The sequence below is a fragment of the Cricetulus griseus genome, chromosome 9, assembly GCF_003668045.3.
Source record: "Cricetulus griseus strain 17A/GY chromosome 9, alternate assembly CriGri-PICRH-1.0, whole genome shotgun sequence".
Lineage (NCBI taxonomy): Eukaryota > Metazoa > Chordata > Mammalia > Rodentia > Cricetidae > Cricetulus > Cricetulus griseus.
This window is the reverse complement of record NC_048602.1, coordinates 6,618,655-6,637,160: the sequence shown is the minus strand read 5'-3', so window position 1 is coordinate 6,637,160 and position 18,506 is coordinate 6,618,655. Positions and strand designations below refer to the sequence as shown.

The 18,506-nt window shown below is 48.4% G+C and overlaps 1 protein-coding gene across 9 annotated transcripts in view; it reads right to left on the bottom strand.

Moving 5' to 3' along the window:
* Catsperg (cation channel sperm associated auxiliary subunit gamma) overlaps nt 1-18,506 on the bottom strand; it is a 31,510-nt gene that overhangs the window by 2,327 nt on the left and 10,677 nt on the right. For 6 of the 9 annotated variants that reach the window (XM_027430551.2, XM_035449430.1, XM_035449425.1 and 3 more), the window contains 18 exons: nt 14,040-14,211; nt 12,895-13,032; nt 10,404-10,463; nt 10,173-10,292; nt 9,612-9,662; nt 9,371-9,500; nt 8,017-8,128; nt 7,587-7,745; nt 7,386-7,495; nt 6,545-6,758; nt 5,635-5,697; nt 5,348-5,546; nt 5,132-5,250; nt 4,869-4,949; nt 4,731-4,787; nt 649-1,049; nt 462-557; nt 167-256 (listed from right to left, as the gene is read on the bottom strand). In XM_027430551.2, coding sequence (XP_027286352.1) covers nt 167-256; nt 462-557; nt 649-1,049; nt 4,731-4,787; nt 4,869-4,949; nt 5,132-5,250; nt 5,348-5,546; nt 5,635-5,697; nt 6,545-6,758; nt 7,386-7,495; nt 7,587-7,745; nt 8,017-8,128; nt 9,371-9,500; nt 9,612-9,662; nt 10,173-10,292; nt 10,404-10,463; nt 12,895-13,032; nt 14,040-14,211 — 2,372 coding nt within the window. The remainder of the gene's footprint in view (nt 1-166; nt 257-461; nt 558-648; nt 1,050-4,730; nt 4,788-4,868; nt 4,950-5,131; nt 5,251-5,347; nt 5,547-5,634; nt 5,698-6,544; nt 6,759-7,385; nt 7,496-7,586; nt 7,746-8,016; nt 8,129-9,370; nt 9,501-9,611; nt 9,663-10,172; nt 10,293-10,403; nt 10,464-12,894; nt 13,033-14,039; nt 14,212-18,506) is intronic. The other 3 variants (XM_035449429.1, XM_035449426.1, XM_035449428.1) reach the window with 3 other exon arrangements.

Below are 18,506 nucleotides of genomic sequence, written 5' to 3'. Positions count from 1 at the left end.
ATGAGAAGAAGAAGGTCATCTTTAGCTATATAGTAAATTCAAGGCCAGCCTGGGATACATGAGACCTGAGCACCAAAACAAACAAACAAACAAACAACAACAAAAAAACAACCCAAAAAACAAACAAACGAACCTGGAGGGCAGAGCTCTTGGGACTTGTACTTACTCAATTCCCGGGCTCTGATAGGACATGATATAGAACTTCTTGTCCAAAGTGGTCCTTTCCACCTTTGTTTTCCAGATAAGGCTATTGGTCCTGTGCAGGCCCATATAAAGTCAGGGTGGATTGAGTGCAGCACAGTTTGTCAGCACCTAAGGGCAGGGCCCTGGCTCGGGAGCCTAGGCCTCACTGTAGGGCGAATCTATGCGCTGGGTGGGTGAGTCCCCTGCTTAACCGGAAGTGGAAGGGAGACCCGCAGACCAGACCCACCAACTTCCAGCAGGGGCCCCAGGGAGATTACTTGTCCAGTGGGCTGTTGTAATGGTAGATTTCTTCCTCTGTGTAGTCTCTGATGGTGTCAATCGTGTGGCCGCCACCCACCACTTTTAGTAAGTAGCTGTGGAATGTAGAGGCAAACGTGGATCAACAGTCCACCTTCCCTGTCCCACTTGCCAAGGACTGGCAGCCTCCAGGCAGCCTTTCCTCACCTGCCCAGGAAACTGCCAGAGTCTCCGGTCACCATGTCTTGGATTAAGAAGAAGGGCTGAAACACTGTGGGTTGCGAAGGAGAGGAGGGGAGAAAGAAATTAGCTTTGTCCAGAGAGGAGCAGGAAGGAAGGGGAGGGGAACTCGGGGTTGGAGCAGAAGGTTGTACGCAAAGGGAACTCGGGAGGGGTGACAAAATGGCCAGGACAGGAGGACAGTGAACTCGGGAGAAGGGATGGAACACACAGTCACGAAAGAGAAAGCACGGCATCTCAGGGTTCGTCCGCCCACAGTCAAAATAGTGCTTGTTTAACTCCCGGGAGTGCAGGATCGTGTAGGTGACATCGAAGGCCAGGCGCTTGCCAGGGGGACAGCCAATTAACACTGGCACCATCAAGTGACCCTGGGGAGGAAAAAGACCTCCTGCTGAGGGATGGCCAGATTGCCATAAAGGAAGAGAGAGAAAAGCCCCCTTCTGTCACACACCAGACTACCAGCCCTCCTCACCAGCAAGGCTGGCGGCCACTCGAATCTGTAGCATGGCACCCTTACTGCCTGCCTGCCTGACTTTTCTTGGTAGTGCCAAAGGTTGGAACCAGGGCCTTCCTCCAGTGCTAAGCCCATACACTACCACTGGGCTACATTTCCAGCCCTTTGTTTGTTATTGTTTTTAATTAACAGTTTACTAAATTTTAGGATTTCATACGATCTGTTTGATCACGTTCACTCCCCTTAAGTCCTTCCAAATCCAACCGATTGCTTCCCTCGACTTCATGCTCTTTCTTGCTGCTTGAGACAGGCAGTCCTTGTGAAGAAGTCCTGGCTGGTCTGGAAATTACTACATTGACCAGGCTGTCTCAAACTCACAGAAATCCTCCTGCCTCTGCCTCCCAAGAGCTTCGAGGGTTAAAGGTGCGCACCACCAGGCCCAGTTTTCTTGGTTTTTGAGATAGAATCTTCTAGAGCCAGGCTGTCCTTGAACTCCCCATCCTTCATCTCCCCGGGAATTATAGGCATGTCTCACCACACCCAGCTAAGACAGCCAGCCAAGGCTTATGTAGCAATGTACAAGGCATTGGGAAATGTTCTAAGAGCTTAACAAACTTTCTTAATTAAGCCTGCATGAGCTGTGTGAGCCCTATATGGTACAGCCTATTAATATGCCCCATTTTGATATTTATTTATGATTGTTTGTTTGAGATAGGATCTCTCTGTGTTGTCCTGGCTGTCCTGGTACTCACTTTTGTAGACCAGGCTGGCCTTGAACTCACAAAGATCCATCTGCCACTGCTTCTAGAGCACTGAGATTAAAGGGGTGTAACATCATACTTGGCATTTAGAGATGGCACGCACCTGCTATCCCAGCACCCGGGATGGTGAGGCAGGAGGATCTGGGGTTCAAGGCCAAATCCCCATGTTATATATAGCAACAACAGATAACAAAAGTGAGCAACAGCCGGCTCTGGTGGCTCCTGCTGTTACCCCAGCATTTGGGAAACCAATGCAGGAAGATGTGTGTGTGTGTGTGTGTGTGTGTGTGTGTGTGTGTGGCGTGGCTGGGGGGCATTAGCATGGTGACTCGAACCTGTAATCTTAGTACTTTGGAGCAAAGAGGATCAGGTGTTCAGGGTCACCCTTAGCTACAGAGCAAGTTTCTAGCAAGCCTGGGCTATTTGAGACTGTCTTAAAAACAAATAAAGGAAAAACTAGACATAGAAAGGCCGAGTAACTTATTCATTTGGCGGAACCGCACAGTGGTAAGGAGTTGAAACAGACAGATAGGATCCATATACTGCTAGCAACAATATGCAAAGCCACTGATGTCTGCACTGGCAAACCTCAGCTTCTACTCACATCTCAAAGGTCTAAGTTCAGACTATAAGCCACCAAGAGGAGTATGTAACACCAGAAGGAAGCAGAGCCCAGAATGAGTGGCCCGGGTCGGGGAAGCCTCATGGCATTCATTGTCTTCAGAATGAAGAATCTCTCTAGGCCCATTTGGGGCTAGGCCATGACATACAGAGATTGTGGTCTGAGCTTGGTGGCTGCAGAGGTGAGCATCTCCCATGCCAGACCTGTGCCAGTCCCTTCCTGTGATGCATAAGCCAGCACTCCATAGGCTGGTGGGCATCTAAAGTTCAGTCTATTTAGAAATCATCTTAGTTAATGGACTTCTATCTCTCCCAGATGTTCAAATGAAAAAAAAATTTGGCCCTAGGTTGTGAATGTAGCTTGACCCTGTAGAGCACTTGGGGTTACTAGGGGAAGGAGGTTCTGGGGTTGTGTAGGATTCACAATGATGTGTTGAAGAGTATGGCTCAGATTCTGCCTTCTCAGTGCTGGGATACGGGCACGCTGCCACCATGCCTGCCTAGCTTCCTGTTTCAACCCTTCAAAATAGATCCAGAAGGCTGGCACGTGACTCATTGTTCAGTAATGATAGCATGCTTGGGTCTCTGCCTTCCTTCTCTGGCAACACAAAAGGGGACCTAGCTAAGGAGCTGAATCAGGAGGGTTGATATGGGTTTGAAGCCAGCTATGTGGTAGAGTGAAACCCTGTCTCAGAAAGAAAGGAAGGAAGGTCCAGCAGTGGTGGAGCACGCCTTTGATCCCAGCCCTTGGGAGGCAGAGGCAGGTGAATCTCTGTGAGTTCGAGGCCATCTTGGTCTACAGAGCTAGTTCCAGGACATCCTCCAAAACTACAGAGAAACCTTGTCTTGGAAAAAAAAAAGAACAAAAAATAAATAAAATAAAAATATAGCCTTTCAAAAAAAAACTTGAAGGCATATTTAAAAAAAAGAAGAAAGGCCATACCTAAAAGCCATCTATTTTTTCCCCTAAACTTCAACTTTCTTCCCTCCTCCCTTACCATTCTGGAACACACACACACACACACACACACACACACACACACACACACACACACCTGTCCCCAGCATACAGCCAGATGCGAATGTCCCAGTCTCTCCCTTCTCTCCTTACTCATCCTGATTCAGCCAAGCTTGTTCCTGACACATGTCATCTAAGAGGTCTGTGCCTGTCACACCCCTTTTCTACTGCCCAGGTCACTCCAATCCAGCAAGGAGGATCCCTGAGGTGAGCTCTGGTGGGTGGACAGGGAAGTTATGGAGAACAAGGACTCTAGGTCCTCTCCAGGCCTCGGTGGCTAACTGTGTGCGAGGAGGATAGCACATGTGTGAGCAAGAGAAAGAGCACAAAACAAAAGGAGAGAACAAACAAGATTTGAGAGGGAGAGGGTAAGACAATGGGTGAGGGTTGGAGGGTGCTGTCTTGGTGGTAGAGTGCTTGCCCACATCCTCAAAGGCCTGAGTTCAATCTCTGGTACTGGAAATGGAAAACAAAAACATCAGTGTGTGGTGTGTGTGAAAGGGTTTGCCATGCCCTCCACGTGCTACATGTGTGTCAGCTGGGAAAAGGAGCCAATAGACACCTATGTAAAAGCACACAGGCTTGTGTGCAGCCTTCAGAGCTGTGAAGGCAACCACTTCAGAGACCCTCCCTGAGTCGGGGGTGAGGTGGGGGCTGGATGAAGATAGCAAATGAGAAAGGGGCTGGACACGTGACCCCGAGGTTAAGAGCACTGGCTGCACTTGCAGTCACAGAGGGCCTGGGTCCCATTCCCAGCAGCCACATGGCAGCTCCCAACCATTAGTCACTTCAGCTCCAGGGGGCCAGATGCCCTCTTCTGTTCTGGCTCTGCAGGCTCCTGCACCCACATGGTGAGCAGTCATACATGCAGGCAAAATACCATACACATAAATTAAAAAATATGAATGCGGGGCTGGAGAGGTGGCTCAGCGGTTAAGAGCACTGACTGTTCTTCCAGAGGTGCTGAGTTCAATTCCCGACAACCACATGGTGGCTCATGACCACCTTAAATGAGATCCGGTGCCCTCTGCTGGCATGCAGGCAGAAGACTGTATACATAATAAAGAAATAAAATCTTTTAAAAAAATATGAAGGCATTTGTGGTGTTCTCAGGACAGCAACAGGAAACAGCCCTGTGGGAACTCAACCCAACCCTCTACTCCCAGTACCAGACCCAGTACCCAGGTTCCAGTACTTGCATGCTTGTCCCACTGTAGGAGGTCTGGAAGCATTTTCCGGAAGATCCCAACACCTGTGGGTAGCAGTAGGTGATGCTAGGGATCCCAAGGGCCACTGTCGTCTCCCCACACCCTCCCCCAAGCTTGGACCATACTTTGACCATCATGGAAGTCTTCTTGAGGTTATGTCCACTGAGACCCTGATCATAGCAGACCTTTCTGTCCTTGATTGTAATCTGAGGTAGAGGAAGGAGAGACTGAAATAGAGATATCCAATGCCGCCCTAGGATCTAGGGACATTCAAAGACCCGACAACTTGGGCCGCTCAGAGGGGGCTACTTAAGATCTGGGGTTTCCCACTGACTGTGCCGAGAGGGACCGCAGCCAAGGCCCGGTACCTGCTCTCTGGCGTCCTCACCCTGTAGAGCACTGCTTTGCGATTAAGAAGGACCTCCTGTTTCACAGACGCCTTAAGGCAGTCAGGATCTGCCACTGCCACAGCCACTGCCAACTTCTTCTCCACCTGGTAGCCGGTGACTGCCAGGGGAAGAGGGAGGGGCTTGACGCCTGGGATCCACCCCCAGAGGATCCAGGCCCCGCCCCACGGTGTGGCCAGTAGGCCCCGCCCACAGACCGGGGTTGGAGTTGAGCTTGAAGGTGTCATCATCCGAGGACAGAAAGATGGTGAAGCTAAACGCGTTGCCCTTGTCCAGGAAGACGGTCTCGGGCAGCCCGTAGTCGTTGGAGATGTTGTAGAGCTTTTGGTAGCTGCTCATGTCGATGTACACGCCTTCCGCCGCCAGCCAGTTGCTGGATAGGTAGAAGTAGTAATCCTGGATGCACGGGGTGATCAGCTAGGACGCTGGATGGGACCCGAGTCTCGGTGCTGTCCCTCCACCAACTCCCAACCTGTCCGCCTACCTTGTACTGCGTTTTTTGCTCCCACCAGCGCCAGGTGGGATCGTGCACGGGGTCCGCGTAGGGCTGTGGGACGGTCAGACACGGTGAGGGGACCGGGAGGAGGCAGACAGCTCTAGGGTTGGTTTCAGCTCATAGCCCAAAGTAGGAGACACACACCCCAGCCCGCCCCCAAACCCGGCCTCCTGTGTCTGTGTAGGGTGTGCGAGCTTGTGGAGACCAAATACCTTGCTTGTGTTTCCAAAGAAACCGCCCAGGGAGTTCTCACTGAACCCCGGCCTGACCACACTAGATGGCTGGCCAGTGAGTCTCTACCTCCCCAGTGCTGGGATTCCAGGCCCAGCCCTCACACACAGCTTTTTATGTGGGTGCTGGGATTCCTACTCAGGTCCTCATGTTTTGTGCATCATCTGACCCCGTCCCTTGTTTTGATTTTTGTTTGTTTGGCTTTGTTGTTTTTTTTTTTATTGATACAGGGTCTCACTATCTAGCCCCAGCTGTCCTGAAACTTGCTATGTAGACCAGGCTGGCCACAAACCCAAGAGTTCTGTCTGCCTCTGCCTCGAGAGTGCTGGGATAAAGGCATAAAGGCTGAACCACACCACATCAGATCCCCACCACCACCACCACCCACTTTATAATAGCACGTACAGCCATTAAAGTATAGCCAAGGCTAGTCTTGAACTCCTGATCTTCCTGCCTCTACCTCCGAAGTGCTGCGATTACAGGCATGGGCTAGCATGTATAACGGAAACCTGGCTTCCTGGCTTTTAATCCAAGGTCCTAACCCCTAACAACCACTCTGAAGTCCCCCTTTCAAACCTGCTGCCTCTTCACCCTCCCCCGTATCTTTGAACTTCAGGTTCCAATCTGGCTACACTACCCACTGAAGCTCACCCCTCCAGGTGCCCACCTTGTCATACTTGGAGTGCAGCCACAGCAGGTAATAAACAAGGCCTTGATAGACAGCAAGTGTCTTATTATTGTGGAAGCCCAGGGATTCTGAGACCAGAGGTGGTGGAGCGTGGTAGAGCTCCTGACGTGCGAAATGCTGTTTTTTGGGCAGGTCACGGAGACGCATCACCTTGAAAGGGCAGAAGTTGGTGAAGAAAGGCATCCTGTAGCTCCTGGCAGCAGTGGGCGACGGGCATGCAAGGGGAGATAGACGCTGACTCCTCTGGAGTGTCAGGGCCACCCCAGACCTGTGCTTCCCACTTCTGAGGGGCTGCTTCCCCCAACCTATCCTAGCTCATACCAAACGCAGTTCAGTTCCTCGCGGTCTCTGAACACGCCCTGTTGGCTCCCTCAGACCAGAACCCAGGTCCCTCCGCCATCGGCTCCCACGTGTTCTCTCCCGTCCATTCCAGCTGCGGCCCTTGCCTGGCTTCTACCCCCACCTCCAGCTGCTTGTCTGGCTCCACCCTCTGCAGGTGCCTGGAAGCTTTTTTTTCTCTCTTCCCGCAGACAGTCTCGCTATGTGGCCCAGGCTCGCCTTGAGTTGCAAATTCTTCTGCCTTAACCTCACACGTGCTGAGACTGCGCATGTGGGCCACCCCCGAAATCTGTCCTCTCATCAGAGGCCCCCCTCCTCTCTGCTGTCCCAAGCCTCCAGTGACACCCCACTCTTCCTTTGACCTTTGTTTCACGCTGAGCACCCATGTAACCCCATCACCGGCTCACCCTTAGGGTGGCTCTTAGTCCCGCCCCTGGGCTGGGAGCTCTCAGGCCTGTTCATGGGCCCCCCAGGTTCTCACCCATGCTTCTGCAGTGTGACAGGGTTGTTCTGGTTGTACAGCAGCAACTGAGCCACAGGCAACACCCTCTTGACCAAACGTTCATTCCCGGACTCCAGAAGATATATCAGCTGGGGCCAGAAGCAGGCAGGTCAGCCGGTGGGAACCACCTTGTCGCCCCCACCTGCTCCCCATGTCCACCCCACCAGGCCCTCCCGGCACCTGGTAGAGCTGCCCGTCTTCATAGAAGACGCTGACCAGGAACTCTTGTTCCGCAAAGAGGGATGACTGGTGCATCTTTTGCAGGTTAAAGTAGATACTCCAGCCTTTGGATGGGATAATCTGGTATACGTCATAGCCACCTTCCAGAAAGTACCAGATCTGTGGGGTCAGTGGTCGATATAGTGGGGCTATGATTAAAAAAACAAAAACAAAAAACAAACAAACAAACAAAAAAACCCCAAAAAACAAAAAACCATCACCTTCCCGGCTCTCCCACTGTGCTGTGATGATCTTTGGAAAATCTCCTACCCTCTCTGAACTCCAGGGCCTTGTTACAGATAGAGCTGCTACTGACGTTATCTGGGGGTCCCCTAAGGGTGTTCACCCTGACAGGACAGGAGGGCTTGGGGAGAAGAGCAGGGTAGCGCACCTCATCTTTTTCTGTGACAAAAGCCATATCTCCTTGGTAAGAGTTGACCATATATTTGATGGTGGACTCCTTTGGGAAGTCCGCCAGGTAAATGAAGTGAATCCTATTGTAGCTGCAGGGGCAGAGAGACGGGGTTCAGAGAATGGGGACAGCCCGGTGTCCTTAGACACCCGTTGCTACCATTGCAACCATGGTATAACATAGGACTCGCTGACTGTCTGTCTACTGGCATTGTAAACAGTAGCAGAGGAACCCTGTAACTTTACCTTTAGCTTCCATCACGTATTAGAGTCTCCTTGGGCCCTGGGACCCCCATCCCCCCTTCTCTGACTCAGCCCTGTGGCCTACGACTCCAGTAAATCACCATCTTGCCTACAAATGAACTCCCAGTGTCATACTATCTGAGCCCTGGATCCAGCACACCTGAAGTTGGCTCTGGATCTTTCTAAATATAAGTCAAGAGATTCTTTGTGTTTAAATGATTTTTTGAACTAGGCTTCTTTCTTTTAAAAGCAAATGCATCAGCGGGGCAGTGGTGGCACACGCCTTTAATTCCAGCACTCAGGAGGCAGAGCAGGCGGATCTCTGTGAGTTCAAGGCCAGCCTGGTCTCCAGAGCGAGTGCCAGGATAGGCTCCATAGCTGCTGAGAAAGCTTGTCTCAAAAAAAAACAAAAAACAAAAAAACAAAAAACAAAAAAAAACAACTAATCAATAAAAGTGAAAATTAAAAAAAATAACTAAATGCATCATGAAAGAGAAACTGTTCATGAAGACGGCATCAGGTCCCTGGGTCCATGAAGAATAAGCCGGTAGATGGGTAGGAAAAGTTCTAGAGTGTCCTCAGGAAATGCTTTCTATTGCTCATGTGTGTCCAGTCCACAAAGTTTCATTTTACTTGCCTAACATATAAGCAAGACCCTGACTGGGCCCAAAAACAAACAAACAAACAAACAAAACCAAAACCAAAACCACCTGCTGAAGGCCTGGAAAGATGGCTTAGAGGTTAAGAGCATTTGCTGCTCTTAAGGTAGGTTCCAAGTCCCAAATGATGCCGGCTCCAGGGTTTCCAGTGCCCTCTTCTGGCCTCCATAGGTACCTACACTCCTATGTGTACACCACCACACAGACACACACACATACACATCATTAACATAAAACTTGACTGGGTGTTAATGGCAGATGACTTTAATCTCAAGCATGGGGCAGAAACGGAGGCAGATGGGTCTCTGAGTTCAAGACCAGAGAGGGCTACATAGTGAGACCCATTGCAAAAACAAACAAACAAAGATTCTTTCTATAAATAAAGATGTATGTGTGTGTGTCTGGCTCCCTGGGGAGATAGCTTATGCCTACCTTTGAAGGATGAAATTGCCCCAGATGTACAGCATATTGTTGAATGTGTTGAAGAACAAGCCCTTGGGTACCATAGAAGTGGTGGTATAGGGCTCTGTCCCGTCTAACACCAGGAAGTCCAAACCCTGAGCTGACCACAGCAGAGGAGGAAAGGATACGATGGAGAAGAGAATTGTTCAGTCACCTGGGCTCTTCCTGACCTCTGCCCACCCCGGAAGCCACCCTGGCCCTCTGCTCCTACCTTCTGGGATAAACAATGGTAGTACGTAGAGAACTTCCAGATTCTGGGTCTCTAAAAGTAGGAAACAACACCCTGAAACCTGAAGAACTCTCAACATCTGAGAGCAGAGCCAAGCTACTAGCTCTCCAATCCTCAAATCAGACTCTGTTGGCAACTGGGTGTGGTGGCACTTGTGTCCCAGCACGCAGGAGGCAGAGACATGTGGACCTTTGTGAGTTTGAGGACACCCTGGTCTATATGGTGAGTTCCAGGCCAGTTAGGACTGCATAATGAGACCTTGTTTCAAAAAACAAAAACAATTCAAAAACCAGCTCCCACCCATCTTAAAGATGCTACTGGCTTTCCATTTAGGATAGAATACCTTCCTTGATTCATTACATTTACTCTGTTGTGGGAGGGGGGCTTCTGTTCCCCTGTTCAGTCTCCCTCCTTGTCCTCTTATCTCTCTCCCAGACACGCCCAGCCCACTCTAAGAGCTAAGAGTGAAGTGTTTGGGTAGGCATAAGGTCCACAGTCCAGGCTCTGGTGCGTTCCCTCTTAACCTCCAGGCAACCTGATTACCTAAATTAAAGCTGACTAGGTTGTAGACCAAAGCTGAATCCCAGGACAGGACCTGCACCAGCAATAGCAGTATCTTCTCATCGGTGATGTATGTAGCCCAGTTGATGGAGCAGTTGGTACCTGTTGGGGGAAAGCAGAACCTAGAGCAATCTGGCCTCTTCCCGGAAACCCTTCTCACCTCCTCAGAGGCCTCCCACCCTCCACCCCAGATCCCACCACAAAAGTGAGTACCTATAAATTTATCACATATTGACCATTTCTCTGGCACCATCCGGAAGGACACGAGGCCATCTGTGGATCAAAGCAGGTCCCATGCTCAGGCACATTTTAGTCTGCCAGCACCTGTAGGGCAGGCGTCCCACCCAACCAGCACCCCATTGAGGCTCCCACACCTTGAACCTCTTGGTGCAGGGATTCTGGGCTTAGTCCTGCTTTCCAGCCTTCTCATCTCTACACTTGACCTAGGGTCTCAGAAAGTTCTTAGATCTGGCCATGTGACCAGCGGGGGCGGGGGTGGTGCCCACGCCAATTTCTGTGAGTTCCAGGCCAGCCTGGTCCACAGAGCTAGTTCCAGGACAGGCTTCAAAGCAATACAGAGTAATCAGTTTTGGGGGCAGGGGAGCCGATCAGAGTGCATCCTGTGGCTTGGAGTTAGGATTAAGGAATTGAGATTTGGGGTGCACACTGGTGGATCCCATACTTGTTCGCTGATGCTGAGGCAAGCTCTGGCCCTGGTTTTGTCTTTTAAGTTAATATGGCTTCCAACTCTTTTTTTTTTTTTTTTTTGAGACAGGGTTTCTCTGTATTGTTTTGGAGGCTGTCCTGGAACTCGCTCTGTAGACCAGGCTGGTCTCGAACTCATAGAGATCCGTCTGCCTTTGCCTCCCGAGTGCTGGGATTAAAGGCGTGCGCCACCAACGTCTGGCAGCTTCCAACTCTTGATCCTTCTGCCTTAGCCTTCCAAGTGTTGTGACTGCATGTGACACCATGTCCAGTATATTTATTTCATCTTTATATCAACCCAAAGAAGCAGACTATAGTATTGTCATCTGGTCCCATTTCACAGATAGGAAAATGTTATCAGTGAAGTCATGTAACTTCTCCAAAGACTGCTCTGTGGAGCAGTCTGTGGCATCTGTGTTCTAATTAGTCACCATGTGATGCAATAATAGGGACTTATTGGGGCTGGAGAGATGGCTCAGAGGTTAAGAGCACTGACTGCTCTTCCAAAGGTCCCGAGTTCAAGTCCCAGCAACCACATGGTGGCTCATAACCATTCTCTATGAGATCTGGGTGCCCTCTTCTGGTGTGCAGATACACATGGAAGCAGAATGTTGTATGCATAATAAATAAAATAAAATCTTTAAAAAAATAATAGGGACTTATCAGCACATTTTCAAACCAGCAAACAAAAACCAAACAGTCTTTTCAGTGGGGCCTGGCAGATGCCTGATGGAAAACAAAAAACAGGACAAGCCCCGAGTGTTGGTACGAGCCTTTAATCCGAGGGGCAGAGGCAGGGAGATCTTGGTGAATTTGACGCCAGCTTGGTCTACACAGTGAGTTTGAAGGCAGCAAGTTATATATTGAGATCCTGGCTCAACAAACAAGCAAACAAAAGAAATGAAATGAAAATGTCCAATGTCGTCAGTGGCACCTCTTTGAACAATTCTTTGACTACGGAAAAACTTGAGTCAGATTCCTGCTTAGCACTGAGTATGAGCATGCCAATAGTGTTTTATTTTATGATTTACGTGTTTTCTGTGTGTGAGCGTTTTGCACACCTATCTGTATGTGTGCCACCTGAGTGCCTGGTGCTGGAGGCCAAGAGAGAGCATCAGATCCCCTGGGACAATTATGAGTTGCCACAAGAGTGTTCCAAAGGGCTCTTGGCTGCTGAGTCATCTCTCCTAACCCTCCCTCTCCCCCTGTTTCAAGAACAGGTCTCACTACGTATCCCTAGCTAGCCTAGACCTCCCTATGGAGACCAGGATGGCCTCAAATTCCTGCATGCTGTACACCTCTGAGGGGGTCAGAGGGACAATTTGTGGTATTGGCTCTTTTCTTCCATCATGTGGGCCCCGGGGACTGAATTCAAGTCCTCAGGCTGAGCAGCGAGCACATGTACCAGCTGAGCTGCCTCACTAGTCCTTTACATTTATTAATTTCTGTAACACGTCATCATTCTCTCCAGCCTGCTTTTGAATTTTATTTTGAGATAAGGGTGTCATTGTAGCCTACCCTGGCCTTGAACTTCTGATGCTCCACTTCCCAAGTGCTGGGATTGAAGGCGAGCATTGTCCCATCCAGCTTTGCTGACCTGATTTTTGTTTTTGTTTTTCCAGACAGGGTTTCTCTGTGTAGCTTTGGAGCCTGTCCTGGCACTCGCTCTGGAGACCAGGCTGGTCTCGAACTCACAGAGATCTGCCTGCCTCTGCCTCCTGAGTGCTGGGATTAAAGGTGTGCGCCACCACCACCATCCTCCCTCCCCTCTCCCCCACACCCCAGCGCTGACCTGATTTTTGAGTTGGGTTTCTGCCCTTTAAAGTCAAATACACCATAGAAAGTACCTAACACTGTTCAAGCCTCATGTCAACCAATGCATACCCATTTCCACACACACGGACCAACCCTGAGCCTGTCACCTCTCCTGAGGACACACTGCAAGGTGAGAAGGTACAGAGAAAGGTCTCCCGAGCTTCCAGAACCCACTGGCTTTTACCTGTGATGGTCCCGATGTGAATGTAACCTTCGTGCTTGCCAGTGGTAAGGGCCAGGATGTACTCAGAGCCATTGCCATGGATGAATACAGGGCACAGTCTCTTGATGCACTCGCTAGCCAGGACACGCACCCAGCTACCTAGGGGGGCAAGGATGGGGACTCAAAACCAGGTGATCAGGCTGGTCCCTGAACCCCCGGTCTCCTTCCTTCTAACCTTACAAACCCATTACCTGTCCTCTTAGCCTGGAGCAGCATGTCAGTACGGTATTAGGGAGTCTCTAGAGCAACACTTGTCAGAGCAACACTTGCCGTTCCTAGACTGCTATGACTGGCTTTGGTATAATGAGACAGGGTCTTACACTGTGGCCCCAGCTGGCCTCAAACTTCCTATGTAGCCCAGGCTCATCTCAAACTATCTGGCTTCCTGCTGGAGCTTCCCAAAGACTGGGATGTCAGATGTGTACTGCTCCATGGGCTGTCTGTGAGTTCTAGGTGCTCTCTTGTGCTCCCCTGGTTCTGAACTGAGTGTTGGACAGAGAGAGGCAAATAAGAGGCCCTTCCAGTTTTCAGCCACGAACAAAAAGCTTCCCTGGAACTATTAAGGTACAGAGAAATGGACAGTTGCTGGGTCTAAGTAGGAATCACCATGGTCAGCAAGGAGACCAAGAGTTACAAGGAGTCCCTGGGTAGATACGCCTATGCCTGAAGCCAAAGTGCTCATGCGTTTCTCATTCAGGTAAGCCAATAAACATGCAAACTCCACTTTGTTTGTTTTTTTTTTTCCAGAGGGAGGGCATGGAGGCAGTTCTCATGAAGTTTCCCAGGCTTCCTGGAACCTACTACGTAGTCCAGGCTTGCCCTGAACTAGGGATTCTCTAGTGCTGAGATTACAGAGGTCTGCGACACCCCCACCATGCATGTGCTCCCCCATTTCCAGGGTCTCGTGAACCCAGATTCACCTCTGACTTGCTACGTACTGAGGATAACCATGACACCCCTGCCTCTGTCTCACAAGGGTTGGGATGACAGGTGGATACCATGGTGATGCCTGGACTTCTCCTTTTCTGGTCAACATCCTTCTTGGCTTTGTGTCTCTGACACCCACATCTCTCCCACCCCTCCCGGCCGCGGTCCAGGTTTCTCACTGCTGCTTCGGCTGTTATCAAAGAGCGAAGAGTATCTGCCTGTGAAATAGTAGACGAGCTGGTTCTGTCGAATAAAGAGCGTGCTCTCGGTGGAGATGGCATCATGGATGGTGGCTGAGAATTCCAGCATCGGACAGTAGTAGGAGCCAACCCAGCAACTGTCAATGCTCAGCTGCAGGGGAGCAAAACAACAGGTGAGCAAGGGGGATATTTGTACACTGTGTGAAGATGTGTGGCTGTGATTGGTGCAATAAAAAGCTGTACAGCCGACAGCTAGGCAGGAGAGTATAGGCAGGACTTCTGGGCAGAGAGAACGCTGGGAAAAAGAAAGTCTCAATTTGCCAGCAAGGCATGGAGAGGAAGCAGGAAGTGCAATGTGGAAGAGAGGGAACAAGATATGTGTCGGAGCATAGATTAAAAAAATATGGGATAATTTGAGTCATAACAGCTAGTTAGGGGGCTGGAGAGACGGCTCAGGGGTTAAGAGCACTGACGGCTCTTCCAGAGATCCTGAGTTCAATTCCCAGCAACCACATGGTGGCTCACAACCACTCTGGTGCCCTCTTCTGGTGTGCAGATAGACATGGAAGCAGAATGTTGTATACATAATAAATAAAATCTTAAAAAAAAAAGAGCTAGTTTGATGATGGGTGGTGGTGGCGCACACCTTCAATCCCAGCACTCGGGAGGCAGAGGCAGGTGGATCTCTGTGAGTTCAAGGTCATCCTGACCCACAAAGTGAGTTCCAGGACAGCCATGACTGTTACACAGGGAAACCCTGTCTCAAAAACAAAAACAAAAAAGAGCTAGTTAGGAACAAGCCTAAGCTAAGGGGAAGCATTTATCACTAAGTCTCCATGTCATGATTCGGGAGCTGGCTGGTGGTACAAAGAAAGACTCGTTAGATATGGCACCCAATGTAGGATCACAAATGTCCATATTAAGTCCTAAAAAAGCTTAAAAAAAGTTCTGAACATGGAGTCAGACACAGTGTCTTGGCCTGGGTGACCAAGGTCTCTCAAGTAGACTCAGTGCTTGAGGCTTACAGAGGTACAGCTTTTAAGAGGCCCTTGTGGCCCATACTTGGAGGCAGGCCAATCTCTGTGAGTTTGAGGCAAGACTGATATACAGAGTGAGTTCCAGGATAGACTCCAAAGCTACAGAGAAAACCTGTCTTGAAAAAACAAGATAGATAGGTGGGTAGGTAGGTAGGTAGGTAGGGAGGGGGGGGGCTGCTATCCATCAGAGCACTAAATGATTCCTTACCAGTGGGAGACTGGATAGAAATGTCTGTGGCTGACCTGACCTAGTGAGAGCATGGAGACCCTAGTCATAAAGCTGGGAAAACAGAATTGGACCAAACCAAGCCCTCTGAATGTGGGTGCCAGCTAGGAGTCCTGACAGTCTATGGGACCTCTAACAGTGGAGCCAGTCTTTAACCCTAGAGCACATATGGACTTTGGGAGTCCATTCCCTATGGAGGGATACTATTGCAGCCCAGATACAGCAAGGAGGGTTTAGACCCTCTCCCAAATGATATGATAGACTTTGAAGGTCCCCCGTGGAGGGCCTGACTATCCCTGGGGAGGAGTTTGGGGATGGGTTGGGGGGGGTTGGTGTAGAACATGGAAGGATGAGAGGGCAAGGGAATAGGGGGGGATGAATATGTAAATATAGTAGTAATTAAAGAATTTAAATTAAAAAATTGCAACAAAAAAAAAGAAAAGAAATGTCTGTGGCAACACAGACACAAAAGTCTCCTAGAGCCGGGCGTTGGTGGCACAAGCCTTTAATCCCAGCACTCGGGAGGCAGAGGCAGGCAGATCTCTGTGAGTTCGAGACCAGCCTGGTCTACAAGAGCTAGTTCCAGGACAGCCTCCAAAGCCACAGAGAAACACTGTCTCGAAAAAAACAAAAACAAAAAAAAAGTTTCCTAGAGCTGGGATGGTTAGACATGGCTGGGACTGTTAGGCAGACCCAAAGAGGGCAGAGGCAGCTACCAATGCCATGTGTTAAGCTAGCCGCACTGTGGACAGCCTAATAGTTTAAATGTAACACAGGGAGTTTGGGCCTTATATGGTGCTTTGCTAATTTTAATTTTTTAAATGCTAATGAACATAAAGTGGTAACTGCTGAGAGACATTAGATTGAAAGTAACCGCTAAATTAAACCAATTTATATACTTTAGGGGCGTCTTAACTTCAAAATAAAAGTCAGGATATTGGGGAAGAGGTTGTGCTTTTGTTTCCGAAAGAAATGAAAAGCAATAGATTCCTTCAAAATTAAGAAAGATCAGATTGACCTGGGGAGACCTCCTGAGGATCTTAGCTAGAGAAATAAGGGAAAAACTAAGGAAGACTACAGGGAAGGTGACCTGTATACTGGTCCCTTGACATGGGAATAACTCTAAGACTGGATGAGACATGATAAATCTTGTTGGTCCTCATGACCTATCATTACAAGCCATCCTTTCATATGGCATGGACAGAAACATATTAGTTTGGTTATACAATCCAACTGAACTTGTAAAGTTGACAGATGTGTTTTACCTGCTCAAACATGGAGCAGAGAATCACCTTTAGCTAACTTGTGCACACAGTACATTCCATACTTGTGTTAATACAGATATGTATGTTACCTTTAAAAGTTTGTATATTATCAAAATAAAAAGGACATCTATGAAAAAGTAGTCCAGGTGATCCAACCTCTCAGAATGCCTCTGTTTCAGTTTCCTCAAAATTCCACATTCAGAACTGCTAGCTGAAATGGTCCAGCCTCACATACTACTCCAGCCCTGGACTTTTCCATCACACAGAGACTAAACAAAAAATAACACAGCTAGCTCTCCCAGGACTTGACCTTTATCCCAGTTTTCTCAGTGTCCCCCAAAGATGCCATCACCCCCAGACAACAGGAAGCAGTCTAGAGAACATGATGCCCACATTCCCAAGAGTTGGGATGGGTGGGTTTTGGTTGTTTGGTTAAGAAGGTTTGTCATTTTTTAGGGGGGTTGTTTGCAAGTTGCTATTGGTCATAATCAGGAAGGAAACTAAGCAAGGGAAATTACATTCAGGGATCTGGTTCTAAAAAGAAAAAAAGTGGGGTAGAGGAATGATAGGGAAAAAGGTAGATTATTGGATCTACTTTTAAACTAAAAAAAATTTACTAAACTGAAATATTTTACCTTGGGTTGATTTTTGTATATTTGATACTCGACACGGTAAGGTTTTCTTGTCAAAACATACTGTATATATGTTTCTACTCTTGTTTAAGGTATTGTACCTAGTAGGGCTGTTAGACAGAGAAACCCTGTCTCAAAAAACACAACAAAAAATGTATTAGTTAGTCATCTATAACAATCAAATTTGTGACCATGTTAAGTATGTTTTCAAGGTAAACAAAAATATATTTTAGATAGATGGTCTTCAAACACTTTGGGAACCTACAGAATATGGCATTGAAGAGGTTTTAAAAACCTAAAGCGTGGGGCTGGAGAGATGGATAAGAGCACTGGCTGCTCTTCCAGAGGTCCTGAGTTCAATTCCCAAAAACCACATGGTGGCTCACAACCATCCATAATGAGATCTGGTGCCCTCTTCTGGCCTGCAGGCAGAACATTGTATACATAATAAATAAAATCTTTAAAAAAAAAAAAGCCTAAAGCTTTTCGTGACAATGAGATTATGTCTGCTCCTGGCAGCACCAGTTTACTTCAAAAACGAATTATAGGCATCAAAGAACCTCCATAAGGAGTTTGCTTTCATTGTAGTAAAGTTATCCACTTGGCAAAGAAACTGCCCTTGCCTCAACTGCTGACAATATGTTGTCCAAATTGGACAAGCAAGACACACATACACAAAAAGGTGACTGCCAAACTTTGCCAAGACAAGGTAGGACAGTCCTTCAAAATTCCTGCTTCACAAAAAGGTCTGTCAGACATTAAAAACATGCACCACCACCACCTGGCATGTTCTTATTACATATAGTTTTACTATGTTTGAGTTAAAACCTTTCCTTTTTACTTAAACAAAAATGGGGAAATGTATGATATTTGTATGCTGTGTGTGAAGATGTGTTGCTATGATTGGTGTAATAAAAAACCTGGGTGGCCAATGGCTAGGCAGTAAAGTTTAGGCAAGACTTCTGGGCATAGAGAACTCTGGGAAGAAGAAAGGCAGAATTCCCCAGCAAAACACGAACAGGAAGCATGAGGCACAGTATAGAAAAGAGGTTAACAAGCTATGTGACAGAGTATAGTTTAAAAATATGGGATAATTTAGGTTATAAGAGCTGGTTAGGAACAAGCCCAAGCTAAGGCCATACCCATAATTAATAATTAAGTCTTCATGTCATTATTTGACCCTGTTGAAAGACAGGGTCTCTCTGTAATAGTCCTGGCTGTCCTGGAACTCCCTCTATAGACCAGGCTGGTCTCAAACTCACAGAGATCTACCTGCCTCTGCCTCC